Source organism: Felis catus, chromosome B1 (genome assembly GCF_018350175.1).
Source record: "Felis catus isolate Fca126 chromosome B1, F.catus_Fca126_mat1.0, whole genome shotgun sequence".
NCBI classification, from domain to species: Eukaryota; Metazoa; Chordata; class Mammalia; order Carnivora; family Felidae; genus Felis; species Felis catus.
Genome location: NC_058371.1, coordinates 39,855,624 through 39,879,138, shown reverse-complemented (window position 1 = coordinate 39,879,138; position 23,515 = coordinate 39,855,624). Strand labels below are relative to the sequence as shown.

General features: G+C 35.9%; 1 protein-coding gene across 7 annotated transcripts in view; it reads left to right on the top strand.

Moving 5' to 3' along the window:
• Window positions 1-12,614, top strand: part of HOOK3 (hook microtubule tethering protein 3) — a 115,791-nt gene extending 103,177 nt beyond the window's left edge. For all 7 annotated transcript variants that reach the window (XM_019828496.3, XM_045055478.1, XM_023252550.2 and 4 more), the window contains 3 exons: window positions 120-224; window positions 392-463; window positions 2,946-12,614. In XM_019828496.3, the coding sequence (XP_019684055.2) occupies window positions 120-224; window positions 392-463; window positions 2,946-3,086 (318 nt within the window). In that variant the 3' untranslated portion in view covers window positions 3,087-12,614. The remainder of the gene's footprint in view (window positions 1-119; window positions 225-391; window positions 464-2,945) is intronic.
• The last annotated feature ends 10,901 nt before the right edge of the window (window positions 12,615-23,515 follow it).

Below are 23,515 nucleotides of genomic sequence, written 5' to 3'. Positions count from 1 at the left end.
AGCTTTATGATTCTCACAAGGTTTGTCCTTGATTTTTTCTTTTATATAACTGCTTCCTTAGATGTTACATTCTTGCAAGTTTGAAACTTCAAATTTTTTTCTCTTATTCCTTTTTGCAGGTTATCCGTACTTTAGATCCTAAGCAGAATCAAGGAGCAGCACCAGAAATACAGGCTCTTAAAAATCAGCTCCAGGAACGGGACCGACTGTTCCATTCTTTAGAGGTAGGTAGTTTGCTATACTATACAATAACAATAAGGCATTCGATTTTTGATTCTTTATTTTCTAGGAGCCTTGCTGTATACAATTGTGTCCATGAATTTAGCTAACTAATTACATTTTATTAATATTGTTTTTCATCTTTACATGTTTACATGTGCTTATTTTTTAGAAAGAATATGAGAAAACAAAGAGTCAAAGAGAAATGGAGGAGAAATATATTGTTAGTGCCTGGTACAATCTGGTAAGGAAATAACACTTCAAAACATATTGCAAAGTTCAATGAATATGTAATAATTATTATACTACCTTTATTATAGAAATAATTCTACTAAATGAATCTGAAAGTAATTGCTATCCTAACACACACTAACAAAACCTAATGCTGATCTTAGGACTGAAAAGCAGAAATGAGAACCACTATAAGCAGGGTTACGACGTTTTGAACACATCATTATTCCTACAGCATAGAAAGATAAATGATGTTGATTTCTATCCCTCGGAACCATTTTATTCCAGGGGAAGGGGACTTTAATAACATCTAAACACAGATGCAGTAGCTTTTATTTTGTGGAATGATTTCATTGCCTTTGCAGGACAACAACATTCTGGGCTTCAGTAACACTTTCTGGATATAAATAGCTGTGAATTTTGAAGAATGCTGTACTTTTTTTTTCAATATTTTGTCCTAGACTGGTCTTTTTTTCTTCTTTGTTTTTCTTCCCAGTAAGACCACTTCTGCCTTGTCAAAATGTCAGTTGCCTAAGACAGGAAATTGAGCCAGATTTTTTTTCATCATCCCCCTGTGACCCTATAGTTATGTTATTGTTGTTTCTGTTTTACAGTTGTAACTGATACTGTGTCTTCAAGGGTAATGCCCCAGGTTTCCTAATAATGTGATTTTATGTTTGTCAGAAACTCAGACAATTTCATGATTTCTCTATATTTGCCTTGGTTAAAACTACATATTTCAAATCTTATCATAATTTACAAAAACAAAGGAAGAAACCAAATTAGTTTAGAATACTATTATTAACAAATATAGATTTCTTAAAAATTAAAAAATAAAAATAGGAGAAAACTACCTAAGGAAGTTCTCTGGGAATTAGTTCTGAGTCCACCTCTTCTGTGTCCCCTTTGTCCTCTTTAAAGGTTGGTGTTAATGATCTTGGAACTCTGCCCCTCAATACTTAGTAGTCATTTCTTAAGTTTTGATTGATTTATATGACTTCACATATTGTGGTTATAGAACCAAATTTATTTATTCTTTGACATGGCATTAAAGAACATTTTTAGCTCTCCAGAGAGTAAAGGAGTAACTCCAAATAGTCTCACACAAGTTATGTTCTAGTGAGGTAGCCACACATACATTCAGAAAATTCTACATCTCAGACTACTGAATGGAAGGGGAGGTGACAGGCACTGGGAAAAGGCATTAAGTATCTCAGAGAATTGCCCAGTTGTGGCTATTGAGGTCTTAAAGGTGTGTGAAGAACTTGAATAAGTTGCTTGAAATGTGAAAATGAAAAAAAAAAAAGTTTATTTTAAATAACTTGTTAATATATGTAGCCAAATTAATAAATTAAAGATTACCAATAGATATTTGTTAGTTTTCTTCAGATTCTTAAATGCTTTGATTTCAAATTGAGTAAAAAAACATGTTCTGGGTTTTCTCATTGGGAAAATGGAGAAGTGTTATGTATTTGGGTATACATGACAGATTCTGTTAAAGATACACAGCCATGGCCAGTGTTTTCCCTAGAAGCTAACTAGTGATAGGAAGATTGATTGTTTAGTCTTCTGTCTTCTGTGCCAGTCTTTCCTTTCTCTAGGAAAGCCCTAGGACTTTTCACATTGCTTGGCATATGTACCTGCTCTCCTTTTAGTTCTCAGTTGCTTATTTCTTACTTTCTTCCTTGTTACAGCGTCCACTTCCTCCCATCAGTTTACTTGTAGCCAATCACTAGTGAGATTAAATAGCTCCTCTTGTTTCTTAATGTTTCCCTGGCCAAGGTTCTTTACTGGCTCATGAAATAAGTACCAAAACCACTATTTCCCTGATCTCCTCATAGACTAACAGTTGAAAGGGTGCGCTCCCAGAGGTTTCCTCCCCCCTGGTAAGGTGCTCTGGGCCGAGCAACTCTATATCCTCTCCCTTCTAAGCTAGTAGACCATCCTACTCCAGTATTCAAGAAAGACCCCCAGCTCTGGTTTGGGGCCTCTGTTGTGGGCTGTCAGGAACTTTTCTTAATTTGCTTGAGAATGCAAGCCTGCCTGAAGTGAAGAAAAACACCCTGGAGGTATGTATTATACCTAGTGTGGCTTTCCTCCTTAAGAAACAACCTGTGCTTTTCACTCAAAATAAGTAAGCCATGTGATTTCCACAACCACGTGTGAATCAACTCCTACCAATCAATTGCACTATTTGTTCTTGGGAAATCACTTTATACATTTGATTTGAGAAGGAAGTATATATGATTATGGGTAATCTATTGTTTTGATTATTGTAAATTCAGAAAATTAAGGCTTAATTTTTCCAAGAGAAAATTTGTACTTAATTATTGAAACAAAATGTCTCTGTAAGATTTTAATCTGAAATGAGCAGAATTAACATTCCTAATTGTGCCTTATGATTCATTGTGACAAATACTGCGTGAAGAAATTTTCTTTAGTGAGAGTATGTTCTACTTTTTTTATATTGATTTTTTTTTTCCTATGTTATCTAGGGAATGACCCTGCATAAAAAGGCGGCTGAAGATAGACTTGCTAGTACAGGTTCAGGGCAGTCATTTCTGGCTAGGCAAAGACAAGCAACCAGCACAAGAAGATCTTATCCGGGCCACGTTCAACCAGCCACAGCAAGGTAGACAAGTCTTGCCATCAGAATAAAAAAACATCCTACATTCAAAGCATACTTCTGTTACATATGACAACATTTCAGGAAATTCAGCCAGCTTATTTTTTGTCTCTTTTATGTTGATATTTAGTTGTTTCTCATTTGAGGACTTTCTCTCTCCTATATCTATAATATTTTAGTTTCTTGGTTCTTTATTTTGTAGTCTTTTCAGTTCCTTTTAATGTGCCAAAAAATTTTTAAATGCCCAATTAAAAGTGTTGTATAATAGTGTAGTACTTTTCTTTGTATGAAAATGTCCTTTCCCCAATGGTGTAGGCTTTGTAATGAATTAGATTTTCTGCCAATAATTGATATACAATTTATATTCTTTATTGTGCCTCTGTGTTACCATGCTTTATAAGAATGTCTTTGTTTAAAGGGAATTAATCTTTTTATGATGTATTAATCTGTGTTTTCAATTGTTTTCCAAATGCACTTCAAATAACTTGCATATTTACTATATAAAATGGTTGGCAAGTGCACTTTTTGCAAAGACATAAATACATTGGCAGAGGTGCTAATCCGATGTTAACCTAAGGCACCTGATAGATTTATTTAGAGGGAAAAAAATAAGTTTTCCACGTTGTTTTATAGGAAATTAAATTTGTCCGAAGATTTGGAAACTATTTTTAAAACATACATAAAATTTCATTATTTCTTGCTATCTTGTTTGCTGACAGAAGATAATGGATTGGTTAGGTTATTTGGGGGGAAATTACAGAAAAAAAAATCAGGCAGTGCATTCATTTTTTTCTTGTTTTGAAATATCATAGTAACTGAGGATCAGATTCTAGCAATGCGGCTGACATTTACAGTTTCAGTTACCCTCCACATCTAAAAGATTTATTTTTCATATACTTACTAGTAACAGGTAGCCTTACCTTTTGGGCAATTTCCTTGTTGCACCTCATTTTACTTATTCTTTAATATAAACCCTTCTATTTCTCAATTCCTAAACCTAACATCTTAGTATCAGTCCTTAAGATCAATAAGTGACTTCTTGTATGTGATGTTATGACAGGTCTTTTAACATTTTTTTCTTAATTCTATGTACTAGTCCAAGAATCAGCCACTGAATAGATTCTCTTGGGTATTTGGTTGCCTCAAAGTTCTTAGATTTGTTGACAGATTGTAAACCATGTTCATTTACTTTTTTGAATGGCCATCAAGTCATAATGATTGTAAAGCACTTTGGCTGTATAAGGTGCTATATAAATGTGAAACAGCATTCATTTGAAAATGAAATGCCTCTGCCTGGCTTTCCATATTAAGTATTTGGTCCCAAATTATATCTAAGTTCCCCTCCAGCCTTTTTCTTGCACCATAGCCAATTTTTTTTAAGCATAAAATTATTGAAATTAGGTTGATTGGTTGGTTGGTTGGTTTTGGTTTCAGATACGTCACCTAAAAAGATTTTATTTCATGTACTTGCTATTTGGAAGTTCAGGTTTCATTTAGTCTTGTATATTAAATACAAATGAATAACTCTAAATCAAGTTAAATGTAATTAAGAACTTTCAGAAACTATATTCAAGTGTTTGATTTTAAATCCTTACTTTCTTTTTTGTAAGAAAATTGACCTAAAAATTAGTAGCGTTTTCATTTGTCCTCAGAAACCATTCTTGAAGAAAGCTATTAGAGTATACACGGAAATGACTCCATACACTGTGCTAATTTTTTACATTACGTACAGAGGTCTGAGTGCAGTATGATTGCTTCTGCCTGATAAGACTATAAAGCAGGAAGAATTAGTAATAATGGAGAGAACCACGTGAGTAGAATGCATTGTGAGGTTTCAGGAGGCTAAGCAGACCTCATCAACATAGGCAATTTAACAGTACAAGATTAAAAACTAGTTAAGATGGTTCTTACCCCTGCCCCCTTATTTCACAAATAACATAAGGATTTAGCTGTTTTAAAACAGGGCATGAACACTAACCTTGGTAACATTAAAATTGTTTGAAAATTATACTACCTGCAGAATAAGATAGATGAAAATAAAAAAAAAAGAGTCTATGATCTCTTTATTAGATGGATTATATCCTGTGAGACGAGAGGTTTTAATTTTAGTTCTTTGTTTACTGCTCCAGTCCTGGTCTTCTGGTCTACCTGGTAGGTAGGCTACCAGGTGCCAGGCTTTTAGAAGCAAGTTTTACTCATTTTTCTTTGGCATCTGTTGCATGCTATTATTTTGGTGTTTACATTCATAACTTTCATGTTCCTTTACTGTACCTGTATGGGTTTAGTATATTACTTGCATTACATAGCAGAAATTATATTCCTAAACATTCTGATATTTTTTTAAAAAGCAGGAATAAAACTGAGCTGTAGCAGTGACCACCTTGTTTCCCTTGCCCAGCTTTGGGCGAGATTTATAAATCACTATTTCTCCAATAATGATTAATAATTTTTCAGGAGGTTTGTGATGATGCATGGTTTGTCTGGAAGTTAAAAGCCATTAGGCACTTTATCTAGATGTGAGCTATACTGTGCTATATTCTTACAGACTCCCTGTATACAGTAGCTTCAAGAAGCCACAGTTTGCTCGAACAACAACAGAGCTGTAGCCCTGGCCTCCACAATGGAGTAAGTACAGTGTTACTGCATTAGCTTGGGGTGACCCATCCCCGCAGTGTTGAATTCTTATAAACAAAAATCTTATTTTCTGTTTTCCTTCTAACCAGGGTAAGAAAATACAAAGTAAATAAAAAAATTTTTAAGAGTAACATTTATGTTCTGCAGTGTGCATTTACAAAGTTTGTAATCAGAAAAAATCCAACAGCTATTGTAGTTTTACCACCTAGAAACAGAGAATAAATAATACAACTGTACATATCTGAAAAGAGCTTCAAAAATTCAATCATATCTTTTTATCATTTGTCTAATTCCTTGATAATAACCAAGAAAAGTCCCTAAATAAAGGACCCATGTTCCAAAATTGATTAAGATTGAATTATTTCTATTTGATAGTCCTAGCCTGGTAAAATTGGCTTGGTGGGATGTGAGATGAGTAGATTATAATAAGGATAATTTTGCATTTGTAATTTTGTTGAAGTTTTATTGTTTTGTTTATACAGTAAAGCTCAATTGTAAAAAATTAAGCTAGATGTTATCCAGTCAGACATTGGCCCTGACATTTCATTAACCCTGCACAGGCGTGAAAATCCACACTATGCAAGCACGTCAGCAGTAAGTGATTGTTCAGTGAGAGATGAGTTAGGCTAAAGAAAAGATCATTTTATTAGCTAGTTTACTCACGTCTCCTTATAATAGCAGTTTTGTTTATTTTTGTTAGCTAATGATACAAAATATCTTCCAGTGCCTCCTGCTCTCAGACAAGCATTCATCTTTTCAAGCTAACACCATGTTAAAAATTTGAAAATCCCTATCCCAATATGAGAATTATCTTGAAACCAAAGTCTAAATTTTTAAAATTATCTTAACTCTGCATTTAATTTCCAATTGTCCAGATCTGACTCTGGAATGTTATAATTATTGCCAGTTGAACATGTGAGATTATCTGAAAAAGCACCCACAACCCACAGCTACTGCACACCTAGCTAGTTTCCAGCCCTGTGGGTAAGAACACTGTGACCCTAAAGTGAGAGGAAAGTGCTTGGTGTTTTGCTTTTTGCTAATTGCAGAATAACAACATTAAGGCAAAATGCTTTTTGTTGTCTATTTCTTAAATTATGGAAGGAAGCATTGACTTCTCCCCCTTGTATGATGAAGGGACTCATTGTGCTGATGTAGCATATTCATTATACTTCAAAGTCAAACCTGTGTGATGCCCTGAAGTAGATGAAGGAGTGTGTTAACAAAAGAAATGGGGTGTCATAATCTTTGAAAATTATTTTAGCATGCCTTTTATTTTCCCTTTTTCTAAGTTAAGAGGGTCATTCAATAATGATAATCTCGTTTTCTATAGTCCCAACTGTCGAAATGGCAGCTTATTTTGGTACATTTGATTCATTACATTTAGAAAGTGGTTTCAGAGCTTATTCTTTGTAACTATAATGATTCTAATATTTTATATCATGAAGTTTTTATATGAGGAAGGCTATTCTCAATGTGTCTGTCATCCAATTTTTTACTTTCTATAAAGCATATTTAAATAATAATTGGTGTATGTTCCTTTTATTGAAAATGTTTTATTGTCCAGTTTAAGCACAATAATTTTATCCTTCTGAAGTTTTATAGTAAATACTGTTCATTTCTCAGAACCTAAAAAACAAAATAATTTTCTGCTGACACAGCTAATTTCTGCCCTTCCCTATTCCCCCAAATCATAGAAATATTAATATTTAGCTTCCTTTTTATAAAGCGAAGGATAGCACAAACGTGATGATACCCATCTCTTCTAAATCACTGAATATGTTCTGGAGAAGAATTTATTGATTATTTTGTTGCTAAACAGCCCTTTATCAACCCAATCCAACTCAAGCGTGTTATCTATGAATGTAAAAACTTACGAAGTTTATTAAATTGATAGAGAAAGGGACATTAGTTTATTTGAGAACCAAGAGACCTGAACCTAATTATGGCAAGTATATGAGTTTGAACAATTATAGGGGGGTCTATACATGTTTCCTAATGATTACATATCAACAATTAATGTGATGTCTCTCTTCATTATTTTTCTATTTTCCAATAATATTCTGTAAGATCAGTTTGTCTGCTGTATTTATAAGTGAGCATAAAAATGTGAGGAAGTAACAGAAGACTGTGAAGGCAAATCCATTCCTAGAAATTAGAATGTATTATTGGTATAAGAAATGGCCTGATTATAAACAAATATCCAGGCTGATAGAAGTACTAATACAATTAAAAATAACATTGTCTTAACAAATGTTCCTCAAGTGATAGTTTACATAAAATCTTCTGACTCTCTTACATGATCATTAAATAAAGAAGAGTAGACAAAAATGTAATTTAGTTTCTAACTGTCCTTCCCTTCAGTGGGCATTAGCTGGCATACAATATTAACTATACGTTTATCAGTGGAAGGGAAAGCATCTATTTTTATTTTGAAACTGTTAACCCATTACTAAATCTAAGATAGTGATTTGAAGCCATTGAAGATACTTGGATTTGATCAGAAGAACTCTGTGGTGGCTGAAAATTACTACTGACTTCTCTAGATCTGCTGCTTTATCTATACACCTTGGATCAATTTTATGTCCCCCCCCCTAATTAGACATAGTAGCCCCCCCACAATATTTTGTTTAAATTGAAAGCAGGAGTAGAGATTTTTAAAAATATATTCAAGAGAGTCTTTATGTACCTGATACGTTATCACCAGGCTCTGAATTAGATCTTTAGGATCTGAAGATGAAATCATCAGAAAAAGTGTCCATAGCCTCAAAATTTCAGGCCCAAAGGGCTATCAAATGTCCTAAATTCTACCTACTCAGAGCTTAAAGGAAGAATTAAATACCATGACAAGAATAATCTCAAAATGAGAAAAAGAAAACTACCAAAGCATGTTGAGGCTTTAATGTATGTGGGAGACTTCTGAGCAGGTGTTATCACTTTAGATATCTCTAAGGTGACAAAGGAAAATAATTAGTTTAGCAATTGTTAAAATTAATAAAAGGGATTCATGTTTATTCTTGGTGTATTTGTCAACCTATGGGCAGTGCTTACTGTATACATTCTATAGTGTGTATATGTCACTATTATAGATGAGTATCTTAATATTATTTACTGTTCTATCTAATCATTTATGTATTTATACTTTACTGCAAGGTTCACAGCACTTTACTAATATTAGATAATTATTTTTCTTCTACTTTTCTGTGGCATTTTCTATTTAGGTCTTTTCTGCTAGGGTCTTTTCCTTATTTTGGAGTACTCACTAAGAAAAATGTAAAAGATCGCCCAAAGAAATGGGCTCTGTACTCTTCCTGAAATGTTTAAAGTGGGATCTGCAAATCCAAGTCTAAAGATCTATTTGAAGCTGGATTGGGGCTATTGGGCATAAATTGCATTTTATATTTCACATTAATAAGACTTGTATAAGTCAGTACTCATGAGGCCAAATTCTCTCAAACGCCAACACCCTTGAAACCTTTTGTTTTCTGGAGTTATATTAGTAAAAAGTAAACAATCTTCTAGTTAATTAGAGAATACCAGGAGGCACCTAGTCCCATGGCCTGTGTGTACCCAATTTTGAGAGACCAGAATAGTCCAGTTCTTGGGCTTAGACGAACCCTTTAAACCCAGCTGAATTGTTCTCAGCAGGCTTCCTGATAAAAAGGGAAGTGTCCACTGGCCTGATAACTAAGTCACTCCTGGTCCTCCCGACTCCCAGAGAGATGGACCATCAGCCATGGGGAGTTCTCACCTTTGCTGTGCTGTTTCCTAAAATACAAACCTACCAATTACCCTTAACTCTCATAGTTTCTTCATCATTGCCTATACCCAAAGACAGGAGAAAGAAAGCCAGGTTCCAGGAGCCATAAAGTTGGAAAATCTGGGAAATGGTGGGAGTTAGTTGATGAGAAAAGGTAGCAGAACACTCCAGAAATATCCTTCATTCTGCTATAACAGATGCTTAATGAACTTGACTGTTCTTAAGTTCAAAAGTAGCTAAGTTTTCAGCTTGTTCTCTTCAGAGATATTTTTAGAAATCAGGACTCTTCCATTTGTAACTTAAAAATGTTAATACTCAAATCATAGTCAAAAAGTAGTGAAATATTTGTTGTTATGTAAACATTGACACATGATTACTGCCAAAGAATAGGGAGATTTGCTCATAAGAACATTCTCTTAGAGTTTTGTTTTGTGCTTTCACATGAGAGAAATGCCTTTATATTGTGAAAAGTTTCTGTAGTATTTTCTTCTGTATTACCCCCTGTTCTACTGATGTGCTTTGCTTAAGCAAGTCACCTAGAAGAGAGCAACACTGAAATAAGAGAAGTCTAGACCCTGACCTTTGAGAGAAGAGCTGCTTTTGTCCCCCTAAAGTAAAAAATTAAAAAAGAAATATGCTCATACATACACACACACAAAGACAGAATATGATGTTTTGAATATCTATTAATTTAGTTGTTGAGTGAATAAGTTCCCTTCTAAATGTCTTTACCATCCGGTGGCTTTTGCTGATTTAGATAAGAGTAGATCCTGGGCCTACATTATCCAATTTATTAGCCACTAGCCACATGGTGATTTACATTTAAATTAAATAAAATTCAAACTTTGGTTCTCTCTAATCACCAACCACATTTCAAGTGCTCAGTAGCCGCACATGAATAGTGGTTACCATATTGGACAGCATAAATATAGAACATTTCCATCATTGCAGAAAATGCCTTTTTACAGTGCTGTCATGCCCAAAGAGAAAACAAGGACAAAATGAAAGTTTTCAGTTAACTTATAATAACTATTAGATTTTACTGCCGTAGTTGAAGAAAGCTGTTTTTCATATAAAAATTAATACCAGCCCTTTTTAAAGACACTGGAAAAATCAAAACCCCATTCTTTGAAACTAGTTTTCAATGTATTTTTTTAAACAGGTTCTTAGCACTTTACTTTTCAAGTGATTAAATTAAATCATTTCATAAATCATAACTTAGTATCTTCAGGCTTTTTTTATCCTTGTTTTGTAGTCCTCAAATTGATGATACATAGTTTCTAACACACATAGAGCAAAAACCAATGAATGCGTTATTTATTCACAAATAAAAATTGCTAAACATTTATCCTTCTGTTATTTTTAAATCTGTATAGATCTAATGAAAGTGGCAACAGTTTTTGTTTCTGTCCCTTTAAACATTTCTCCCTAACATCACATTTGATTGTTTCCCCCTTAAAGGTATATCAAGATCCAAATAATTCCTTGGTTTTCTTCATACTTTCTTGCTCTTAATAACTTGGATTACATGAATTAAGTTCAGTTTCATATATGAAGCAAGAATTTTATTCCAGTGACTTAGTTAATGAAACATTTTTTTGTATTTATTAATTTACTTTTTAACATAACGAAAAGGATGCACATGGATGCATCTTTGACTTTTTTAATGAAAATAAGGGACTTAATCATAACTCTTTTCAGTAGGCTTGGTACTTAGTTAAAACTGTCCTGTTAGGAAGTCATGATGCTCATGCTTTCCTCTTCCGTTTTAAATGTTTTAAATCAGGCAACAGACTCAATCCAGTAGGTCAAATTCCAAGCAAATTATGAAATTCTTATCATCATTCAAGTACAGATCGGTAAATGGTGTGATTTGAGTTTGTGTTATTGTTTTCTTGTTGGCCTAATTTAATATGTGTTCTACAGAGATTCATGTTAGTTAAGGGAAATTTTCATTATGCTTGAAATACATAATATTTTAGTATAAATACAGGAAAAGACTGTACACAAATGCCAATCAATGATTTGAGGCCTTTTAATTTTTTTAAATAGTAGCCTTTTGTTTTTTAATAGCCTTAGTTATTTAAAATTTAGATGCACTAAAATGTCATTGCTGTCACTAACTTTGCTGTGAACAGGTTATGTGTAATTCAGAATGCTTTGCACCTAGAATAATTTCCAGATTTATTTTGTTTTGCAGTTTTCATGTTTTGACAATTGCCCCACCATTTATAACACCCAGTTTTTGGTTGTGTAATGAATGGTAAAATTCAAACATATCTAATAATTTAATAATTTGCCTTATTTTGATTAATAAATTCTATCAAAGATTTGAGGATAGAAAAGGCTTTTTTTTTTTTCCTATAGTATTTTTTAAACTTTTCAGATGAGCTGGAAAACACCTTAGTACATTGGAGTTGGAATTGTATTGATTACAGTCCCAGCTCTAAAGCCTTATACTCATGTCTTAAGTATTATTGATTGTTCTATGAATTGTTGTTAGTTTCCTATTTGGCATCACAGTTATCCACCTTGCAGTTAAGATTTGGCAAAAAGGATATTACTTGGTATATTCTTATTTCTGGTTGACTATTGAATTTATAATTCAACAACTTCATTCTTTGTCATTATAATCCAAAAATGAAAGCCACATAGAACTCTAAATTTCTCACTTCACAATGGAATCAATACAGATTTAGCAACATAGTACATAACAGCATCCAAGGATTTTTCCACATGTTTACCAAGTTTACCAACCATTTACTGTATATTAGATCGGTGGATTTTCTGTTTTTCTGAGGTGAATGACTTATTAGCCTCAGTAAGAAATTTTCACTAAAGTCACAGAAACATTAAGTCCAATAAACCACCAGAAGACAGATTTTTAATTTTTTTGAAATCTTATATTGTATTTCCTTTTGATATCACTTATTCATTTTAATTTTATGACTGCCAACTTGTTATGGTATTAATTATATGTATATGTTTATATGTATGCATATAATATATGTATATGTATATGAAGAATAAAGTTAAGATTTGGTCAAACTATATTTTCCCATTCAAGTACAAAAATGTTTTCAAGGCTGCAAAAAGTGTACAGTTGTTAAACAAGTTGTAAATAAAGACTTGTATAAAAATTCAGTGTAGATTTTTCTTCTTACTCTTAAACCATGACAAACACACAATAATTATCTAATACTATTCATCCACTTGCCTTTGGCACTTCCCATAGTGTACTATCAATTTAAAGACTATGCCATTGGGGCACCTGGGTGGCTCAGTCGGTTAAGTGTCTGACTTTTGATTTCAAGTCAGATCATGATCTCATGGTTGGTGAGTTCGAGCCCCACATCCAGCTCTGCACTAACAGTGCAGAGCCTGCTTGGGATTGGGATTCTCTCTCATCCTTTCTCTGTCTTCCCTCCCCTGCTTTCTCTCTCTCTCTCTCTCTCTCTCTCTCTCTCTCTCTCTCTCTCTTTCTCTCTCTCTGTCTCTATTTATCTCTCTCTCTCTATCTTTCTTTCTCTCTCTCTCTCTCAAAAATAAATAAATTTTGGGGTGCCTGGGTGGCTCAGTCAGTTAAGCATCCAATCCTTGATTTCAGCTAGGGTCATGATCTCACAGTTTGTGAGTTCGAGCCCCATGTCGGGCTCTGTACTGACAGTGAAGAGCCTGGCTTGGGATACTCTGTCTCCCTCTCTCTCTGCCCCTCCCCTGCTTGTTCTCTCTTTCTCTCAAAAATAAACATTAAAAATATTTTTTAAATAATCTTAGACAATAATAAAGTTTATTCCATTGACTTATTGTAAATTACTAAATATTCTTTGAGGGTTTTTTCCAGTACCTATCAGAGATTTTGTTTTGATTTAGTCTGGTTCTTAATAGTTGTAAGCTGATTGTCCAAACTTCTTAAGGGATAAAAGCTAAACATTACAGCTTCTCCCCTCTCAGAGTTACCACATTAGCACCATCAACCTTACTACTGACAGTACAGCAATAACCAATGGTAGAGTAATTGCATTCTTTAATAATATAAAGCATTATCCTTTTTTAAAAAAAAAAAGGGTTTTTTTTAATGTTTATTTTTGAGAAACAGTGCATGAGTAGGGGAGGGGCAGAGAGAGAGAGGGAGACACAGAATCGGAAGCAGGCTCCAGGCTCTGAGCTGACAGCACAGAGCCTGATGTAGGACTTGAACCCACGAAATAAGAGATCCTGACCTGAGCTGAAGACCAACTGAGCCACCCAGGTACCCCTAAAGCATTATTCTTGAAGCATCCCATTTAGGTGATTAGAGCTCCTTTTCCTTTCCTTCCTTTTCCTGCTCCTTTTCCACCCTTAAAATTCACCCTTTTTCTCATCTCCACCCTAAACCTTACTGGAATATGACATCTTTAATGTTGGATAAAGTGGCAGTGGCAGTGTGGAAATTGATTGTATTTACATTAAAATAATCAGCTAATTAATTTCAAAGTGAAGTTAGCACCAAGATAAAAAATAGCTATGTAGTCAAAATAGTGCCCATTTTAATGTCAGATAAGTATAAGTTTTCTTCACTCATTACCATGGAGATACCATATATATTTAACATTTTCTGAGTGTCTCTCCTAATATTGAAGTGAAGGACAAAGGTAGGTTGAATCAGAAAATAAGCAAAATATTTTTGGCCTTCAAAGATTTGGTTAAATGAAGCACAACACAGAAAAGTTCCCAAATAGAAACATCACTCAGGGGGCGCCTGGGTGGCACAGTCGGTTAAGCGTCCGACTTCAGCCAGGTCACGATCTCGCGGTCCGTGAGTTCGAGCCCCGCGTCAGGCTCTGGGCTGATGGCTCGGAGCCTGGAGCCTGTTTCTGATTCTGTGTCTCCCTCTCTCTCTGCCCCTCCCCCGTTCGTGCTCTGTCTCTCTCTGTCCCAAAAATAAATAAACATTGAAAAAAAAATTTTTTTTAAAAAGAAACATCACTCAGGTAAAACCTACCAGTTTGCCTTAAATACATTTATATACTGTTCAGGTTATTGCTGCATCACAAACCACTCCAAACCTTAATGGCTTTAACAATATAATCTCTCTCTTGCATCTGGAGACGGGCTCAGCCCCTCATTGAGCTGCAGATAGATGATGGTTGAGGCTGGAGCCATCTGAAGGCTTTCTGTCACACATCTGGTATCCAGACTGATACAGATGGAATACCCGAGGGCTGATCAGGCAACTCCACACACAACCTCCTGACATGACTAGTTTGGACACTCACAAAATGGAGTCTCAGGGTAGATGAACTTACACACAGCTAGCTTCCTCAGAGTGAGTTCTAAGAGACCCAGGTGAAAGAAAGCTTCACAGCTTTTAGGACCTAGGCCCAGAAACTACATAGCATCATTTTTATTTGTCAAAATTGTCACAGACTAGAGTGGGTTCTGAGGGCTGACCAAAAATACACTCCACTTCTCAATGGAGGAATACCAAGTTACCACAGCTGCCATTGGAAGGAAGATTTCTATGAAGATCATACTTCTGAAGCCAGAATCTTTCCATATCTTTTAAACCCTGTGCCAAGCACAATCATAGTGGTATACAATCAGGTACATAATTTCAGTATGAGCAAAACCTGAGGTAAATACTACATAAAACTCCACTAAATTTGAAGCCACAAATATGCTCATAGTTCTTTTATCCAATTGTATATAAAATGAGCTAAGGGGTGCCTGGGTGGCTCAGTAGGTTGAGCGTCTGACTCTCGACTTCAGCTTAGACCATGATGTCACCGTTAATGGGTTTGAGCCCCATGTGGGGGGATGCACTGACAGTGTGGAGCATGGTTGGGATCCTCTCTCTCTCTCTCTCCATCTCTCTCTGCCCCTTTCCCACTCCCCCCCCCCAAATAAACTTTAAAAATGAGCTAAATGTTTCTACACCTTACTGTAATAGTTAATTTCTATGACTATGTATTAAGGAAATTGTTGAGAATATAAATATCTATGTCTATATTCCTAGCCAAAGTTCACTGCCTTTAAAGAACATGTTTCCAGAGATCCCCACCCCTTGCATAACAGCTGGAAAGGATGAAATGGAAGTACACTATTGAAGTTTCTTATGCTATACTTGTAGGAATATAATATCACTTGAGGGGTGCCTGGGTGGTCAGTCGGTTAAGTGTCCATCTTTGGCTCAGATCATGTTCTCACAGTTTGTGAGTTTGAGCCCCATGTCAGGCTCTGTGCTGACAGCTCAGAGCCTGGAGCCTGCTTTGGATTCTCTGTCTTCCTCTCTCTCTCTCTCTGCCCCTCCCCTGCTCTCTCGCTCTCTCTCGCTCTCTCTCTCTCTCTCTCTCTCAAATAAATAAATAAACATTAAAAAAAAAGGAATATAACATCACTTGAAATTAGACCATGTTAAGAAATGTAGTATAAGTCTTAAAGCATGCACTAACAACACAATAAAGTTACAACAAATAAGTCCACAAAGGAGAGAAAATGGAATAAAAAATACTCAATTATTCCAAAAGAAAACAGAAGAAGAAATGGGAACAAAGACCAAATAGAAGACAGATAACAAGAATGTAGATTTAAACCTCATCCTATCAGTAATCATATTAAATGTAAATGGCTTAAACACAGAATTAAAAAATAGGATATAAAAGGAAGACCTAACTGTATACTTTCTACAAGAAACCACTTTATTTTTTTTTTAACGTTTATTTATTTTTGAGACAGAGAGAGACAGAGCATGAACAGGGGAGGGGCAGAGAGAAAGGGAGACACAGAATCTGAAACAGGCTGCAGGCTCTGAACGGTCAGCACAGAGCCCCACGCGGGGCTCGAACTCACGGACAGTGAGATCATGACCTGAGCCGAAGTCAGACGCTTAGCCAACCAAGCCACCCAGGCGCCCCAAGAAACCACTTTAAATATGAACACAGAATTACTTAAAAGTAGAAAAGTGGAAAAAAAAGTACAAAAAAATATAAAGAAATATTGGGGCACCTGGCTGGCTGTTGACAACTCTTGATCTCAGGGTCATGACTTCAGGCCCCATGTTGAGCATAGAGGTTACTTAAAAAATATTTTTTAAAAGATGTATCATGTCAACACCAATTAATAGAAAAGTGGAGGGCACCAGGGTGGATCAGTCAATTGAGTATCTGACTCAATTTTTGCTCAGGTCATGATCCCAGGGTCATGGGATCGAACCCCATGTCAGGCTCTATGCTGAGCGTGGAGCCTGCTTGAGATTCTGTCTGTCTTCCTCTATCCCTCTCGCTCTCTCTCGCTCTCTCTCAAATAAGAAATAAGTAAAAAGGTAGAATGTCTACAATAATAACAAAGGGGCTATAGTTATCTCAAAGCTGGACTGGGGAACAGTGTACATTCAAGTTTACTTACGTAACTGTTAGTAGGTTTTGGGTCTTACTATTGGCCAGCAACATCAGTTTCTTGCCACATGTACCTTTCCATAGCACAGCTCACAACATGGCAGTTTGCTGCCCTCAGAGTGAGGGAGAGCTCTGAGAGACATAAAGGTGCCCACACCTAGTCATGAGGTACAGCCCACATTCAAAGGGAGGGGATTATACAAAGGCATGAACACCAGGTGGAGTTATTAAGGGCTGTCTTTGAGGCTATCTGCCACACCTTCCAGTAAGAATCTGCTGTCATCCTTGCTTGTTCTGTACATAGTGTATCTTTTTACTGTGGCTGATTTTAAGATAATCTCTGTATCACATTTTAAGCAATTTGATTTTGATTTGCCAGTATATATTTTTCTTCACATTTTTTAAAATGTTTATTTATTATTGAGAGACAGGGAGAGCATCAGCATGGGAGGGGAAGAGAGAGGAGGAGACACAATCTGAAGCAGGCTCCAGACTCTGAGCTGTTAGCACAGAGCCTGATACAGGGCTCAAACTCAGAAACCAAGAGATCATGAATGACCTGAGCCAAAGTTGGACGCTCAACCAACTGAGCCACCCAGGGGCCACTTTTTCTTCACATTTCTAATGCTTGCAGTTCATTGAGATTTGTGGATCCATAGATTTATATTTTTCATCCAATTTATAAAAATTGCAGCCATTGTTTCTTCAAATAACTTTTCTGTCTCTTCTCCTTTGGGAACTCTGGTTACATTATTAGTGAACTGAAGTCCCATAGCTCACTGATTAATCTCTTTTCAGTTTTTTTTCTCTGTTTCATTTTGGATAGTTTCAATTGCTGTCTTCAAATTTACTCCTTTTTTCTTCTGTAATGCCCAATCTGCCTTTAATGCCATTCAGTGTACTCATCACTTCTAGAAGTTCCATATATTTTTGGTGTTTTGGTTTTATGTATATCTTCCACATCTCTACTTAATATGTTTAATCTTTCCTCTAGCTTCTTGACAAATATGGAACACCGTTATAATTGTAGAAATGTCCATGTCTGTTGACTGTACTGTCTTTGTCTGTTCCTGGTCAATTTTGATTCATAGAATTTTTTCCTCTTGATTACCAGTCGAATCTTTCTGCTTCTTTGCATGCCTAATAATTTTTAATTGTATACCATAGATTATGAATTTTATTTTGTTGAGTACTGAATTTTTTCCTATAATAATCCTTAAACTGTTTTTATGGGGTATGACTAAGTTAACTGGAAACAGTTTTATCCCTTTGCATCTTACCTAAACAGAGCAGTGCTTACTCTAGGATCATTTTGTCCCTCTTTTTCCTGTCTCCATAGTTTACCTTTTCCAGAATGTCATATAGTTGGAATCACACTATACTATACTAATACTATACTAATACTATACTGTACTGTACTATACTATACTTACTATATGTAATCTTTTCAGATTGGCTTCTTTCACTTAGTATTTGTATTTAAGTTTTCTCCATGTCTTTTTGTGACTTGATAGTTTTTTTTAGTACTGAACAATATTCCATTGTCTGTATGTACCACCATTTATCCATTTGCCTACTGAAGGACATCTTGGTTGGTGGCCAATTTTGTCAATAAAGCTGCTATAAACATCTGTGTGTGTGGAATTTAAAATACAAATGAGGGAAGGGAAGCAAAAATAATATAAAAACAGAGAGGGAGGCAAACCATAAGAGACTCTTAAATACAGAGAACAAACTGAGGGTTGTTGGAGGGGCTTGGGTGGGGGGATGGGCTAAATGGGTGATGGGCATTAAGGAGGGCACTTGTTGGGATGAGCACTGGGTGTTATATGTAAGTGATGAATCACTAAATTCTATTCCTGACATTAACTAAAAAACAAAACATCTGTGTGCAGGTTTTGTGTAGACATAAGTTTTCACCTCCTTTGGGTAAGTACCTAGGAGCACAATTGCTGGACTGTATGACAAGAATATGTATAGTTTTGTATGAAACCACCAAACCATTTTCCAAAATGGCTGAGCATTGTGCATCCCCACCAGCAGTGAATGAGAGTTCCTGTTTCTCCACATCCCTGTCAGCATCTGGCATTGTCAGTGTTCTGGATTTTGACCATTCTAATAGGTGTATGGTGGTATCTTGTTTTAAGGCAAGACCTTTTTGATTACTCTACCCAATGCCCTGTGGATTATGTGATTTCTCACTTTAGATGGCAGTATTCCTGACCCTGTATGAGTTTTGGGAATTCTATCTAATCCTTTGTGCAATACTTTCTTCAGCCTTGGTTACTTTCCTTACACACATACACTGATCATTATTTAACTGAAACTCATATACTATTCAACTGAAACACATTATTCAACTGAAACTCAACTGAAAACTTCTGCAAATCTTTGGAGTTCCCTCTTGGTAGCTGTCTCTTTTCAGGCATTCTGCCCTTAAAATATAGCCACTTTGGATTCCTCAGACTTCCAGCTCTGCCTCATTTCAGAAAGATGACTATGCTCTGTGTTTCCCCTCACTACATCATGATGATTTGGATTTTTTTTATGTTTATATTTGAGAGAGAGACACATACACAGAGCACGAGCAGGGGAGGGACAGAGAGAGAGGGAGACACAGAATCCGAAGCAGGCTCCAGGCTCTGAGCTGTCAGCACAGCACAGAGCCTGATGAGGGGCTCGAACTACAAACTGTGAGATCATGACCTGAGCCAACTGAGCCACCCAGCAGCCCTGATTTGGAAATTTTTTATAGGCTGTTAAAACAATTATAGGATTCACCTTACTTGTTTCCCACTGCTCCAGGATCAGTTTCATTTTTCTGATGTCCAGTGATCTGAGAACTGTTGTCTCATTTTTAAAAAATGTTTTTATTATTTTGAGAGAGAGAGAGAGAGAGCACAAGCAGGGGAGGGGCAAAGAGAGGGAGACACAGATTCCGAAGCAGGCTCCAGGCTCCATGCTGTCAGCACAGAGCCTGATGTGGGGCTTGAACCCACGAGCTGTGAGATCATGACTTGAGCCTAACTGAGACGCTTAACCAACTGAGTCACCCAGGCGCCCCTGTTGTCTCATTTTTTGATCCAGTTTTTCAGTTGTTCCAGTCCCTGATACTCCATATTGGCAGTAACAGAAGTCTTTATTATTATAAATGCAGGCAGGATAATGGTAGTAGAATTATACTCTTTGTATTATAGTAAAATTATATGATGTTTTAGACTTCCTTCAAAAGAATCCAGTAGGTTGGGAGATAAGTAAGGGATATTAATGAAATGAGTATCCATAAATTGATGATGATTACAGTATTTGACAGTATATTACAGAATGATAGTTCATTGTATTATTTTCCCCATATTTGGGTGTATTTGACATTTTCCATTATAAAAAATAAATATAGAGTATTTATACAAATCTATAGTAATCAAGCTAGTGTGATACTTATATAGGGATATACATAGATTAATGGAATAGAAGTGATAACCCAGAAATAACCTCTACTTTTATGGTCAATTGCTTTTTGAAAAGAGTACCAAGACCATACAATGGGGAAAGCATTCTTTTCAACAAATCATGCTGGGACAAGTAGATAGCCATATGCAAAAGAATGAAGTTAGACCCCTATGTCTCACACCACATACAAAAATTAACTCAAATTAATGATAGACCTAACTGTAAACGCTACAATTTATAAAACTCTCAGGGAAAAAAAAAATGTATATCTTGAGGTTGATCCCTCTCACCTTTGTCAAACTCTTTATTTGACTTCCAGGGCACTACATCTGTCTTCATTATTCTACTATTACCATCGCTACAGCTATTCTTTTTTTTTTTTTTTTTTTTTTGTGACTTTTGCTGGATCTGCCTTTTCTCTCCAACTTCTAATGTTTGAAATGCCAGAGTTCAACCCTTCCTCCTCTACTCTTTTCTATCTACACTCACTACATTAATAATCTCATTCAGTCTTTCATTTTTTATATAACAGCTTTGGGCTAAAGACTCCCATATTGGAGTCTCCAGTACAGACCTGACTGAACTCCAGACTCATATATTCAAATGTTTACTCAATTTATATTATTGAATATGTAAAAGGTAGCTCAATCCTAACATGTCCAAAATAACTCCTAAATGCCCTCCCAATCACACACACACGCACGCACACACACACACACACACACGCACGCACGCACACACACTTTCTCCTATTGCAACAGAATTCCCTATATGTGCACATGTCAACATCACTGCTCAAGCCTAAAGTCTTGGAGTCATCCTTGACCCTCCCTTTCTCTCACCCAAACCCAATATCCAATAGCTTAGCAATTCCTGACAAGTCAATCTTCAAAATTTAGCCAGAATTTGGCCTCTTCTCACCACTCTCACTATTCCTACCCTAGTCTAAGTCACTATCTCTCCTGGATTACTGCAGTAGGCTGTCTGGTCCTCCTCATTTTTACTTTGCCCTTCCATGCTACTGTATTTTGAATGGATGAAAGACAATCCATTCTCAACACAGAAGACACTGACCTGTAAACGCATAAATCACATCACTCCACTACTCAAAATCCTTCAATGACTCCCTATCTAACTCAAGAGTAAAAGCCAAAATGCTGTAAGGCCCTATGTTATCTGCTCTGCCTTAACTCTCTGACCTCATCACCTCGTACCCTACCCTTCAACCACTCCATTGCACCTACACTCCCACACTAGCCTCCGAGATCATGAACACTTTCCTCAGTGTTTTTGGACTTCTGCCAGAAATGATCTTCTGGAAAGATATTTACATTGATGTACTCAAATCTGTATTCAAATGTCACCTACAAAATGAAGGCCTCCCTATCGACATCAGTAGTAACCCAACTCTACACTTTCTCTCTTTCCTGCCTATTCTCCTTAGCATTTGTTACTGTCAGTATTCAATAAATACAACATGTTTATCTTCTTTATCTCCCTCACTATAGTGAAAGTACCATAAGCACAGAAGTTTTTTGTTGTTGATTTCTTTTCATTGCTGTTGAGAACAGTAACTGGTCCACACTGGTCACAAAATGAATCCTTATTAAATCATGGATCATGTTTATTAATATGAAGATAGTCATTGAATGAAATGTAACAGTGAAAAATTATAAATGTTAAATATTGAATGATGTATGAATGATTAAGTACTATATAAAGTACAGTATATAAAAGGAATATCATGCAGTCATTAAAAACTATCTGTTTCTAAGAGGAAGCCAGCCTACACATTATATTTGGCAATATATTTTAACAGTTGCTTCAGAGTGTTCAGACAGAAGAAAGCTGCCTTGATAAAACTGAAATTGTCTTTCTTTTTTACAAAATTTCACATGGCCTTTATAGAAAGATGAGCTACAGCTTTCGTTAGTCTTGATGGTGGAGTTAAGCAGCCAAAAGACAAACATAGGCTCCTCGTTCTGGCAACCAGAATTAACCAGTAATCATCTACTTTACCCCTCTTATTCCCCCTCCCTTTTTCCTCCCCCCTTTCTACCAGGTACTAGCTCATGGAGTACAATCAATGTCCTGAAGCAGTGTAGGTATCATCCTTTCTGACTGTAGCCAAAGAGAAAATGGTGAAGCCTAGAGAGCACTGGGGGGGAACTGGAAGCCCAGGCATTTAACACAATCTCTAGGCACCTAATAACTACCAAACTTTTGGGGAAGACTCTGGAAGAGTGCAATCAAATTAGTAGTATCATGTAGTAATAACAGCTATACCAATGAAAAACTCTTATCCCTAATTCCTGAAAATAAAAAATTAATTGATGATAAACTATACTTATGAAAGAGGTAGATTTTGTGATATTTAAAATATACAACAATAAAGCTGTTAAAAATTGATGAATAATTTGCACTACAACTTCCATCTTATTTTATTTATACACAGATTGTGATTTATTTATATTTTAAAAAGTAATATATTTTAACATTTTTTTATTGATTGGTTTATTTGTATTTACCATGACATAGTGGTTGCTTTTCAACTCTACCTAGGCCTGTCTCCCCAGCAGTTGTGACACCTTGATATCCTTAGGAGACTTAATGACTTAATGCACCATGGACTGAAAGAGTAGAGATTCTCAACCTGGGCTGCATGTTAGAATTATAAGGGGAGATTTTAAAATATACTGTTGCTGGGGCGCCTGGGTGGCTCAGTCAGTTTTGCATCCAATTCTTGATTTTGGCTCAGGTCATGATCTCACTGTTATGAGAATGAGTACTGAATCGGGCTTTGCACTAAGTATGGAGCTGCTTGAGATTCTGTCTCTCTGATTCTACTGTTCACCATCTCCCTCTCTCAAAACAAACAAACAAAAAGACAAAAAAAACAAAACAAAACAAAACCAAAAACCAACCCACAATAAAACATGATGCCAGGGCCTCACTCTAAACCAATGAAATTAGAACCTCTGGGGGTTGGGGGAAAGTTCCTCAAAAAATTAAACATAGCAGGGCATCTGGGTGGCTCAGTCGGTGAAGCAACCACCTCAATTTTGGCTCAGATCATGATCTTACAGTTCATGAATTTGAACCCCACGTCGGGCTCTGCGCCGACAGTATGGAGCCTGCTTGGGATTCTCTCCCACTCTCTCTGCTCCTCCCCCTCTCACTCTATATCTGTCTCAAAAATAAAGAAACATTAAAAAAAAA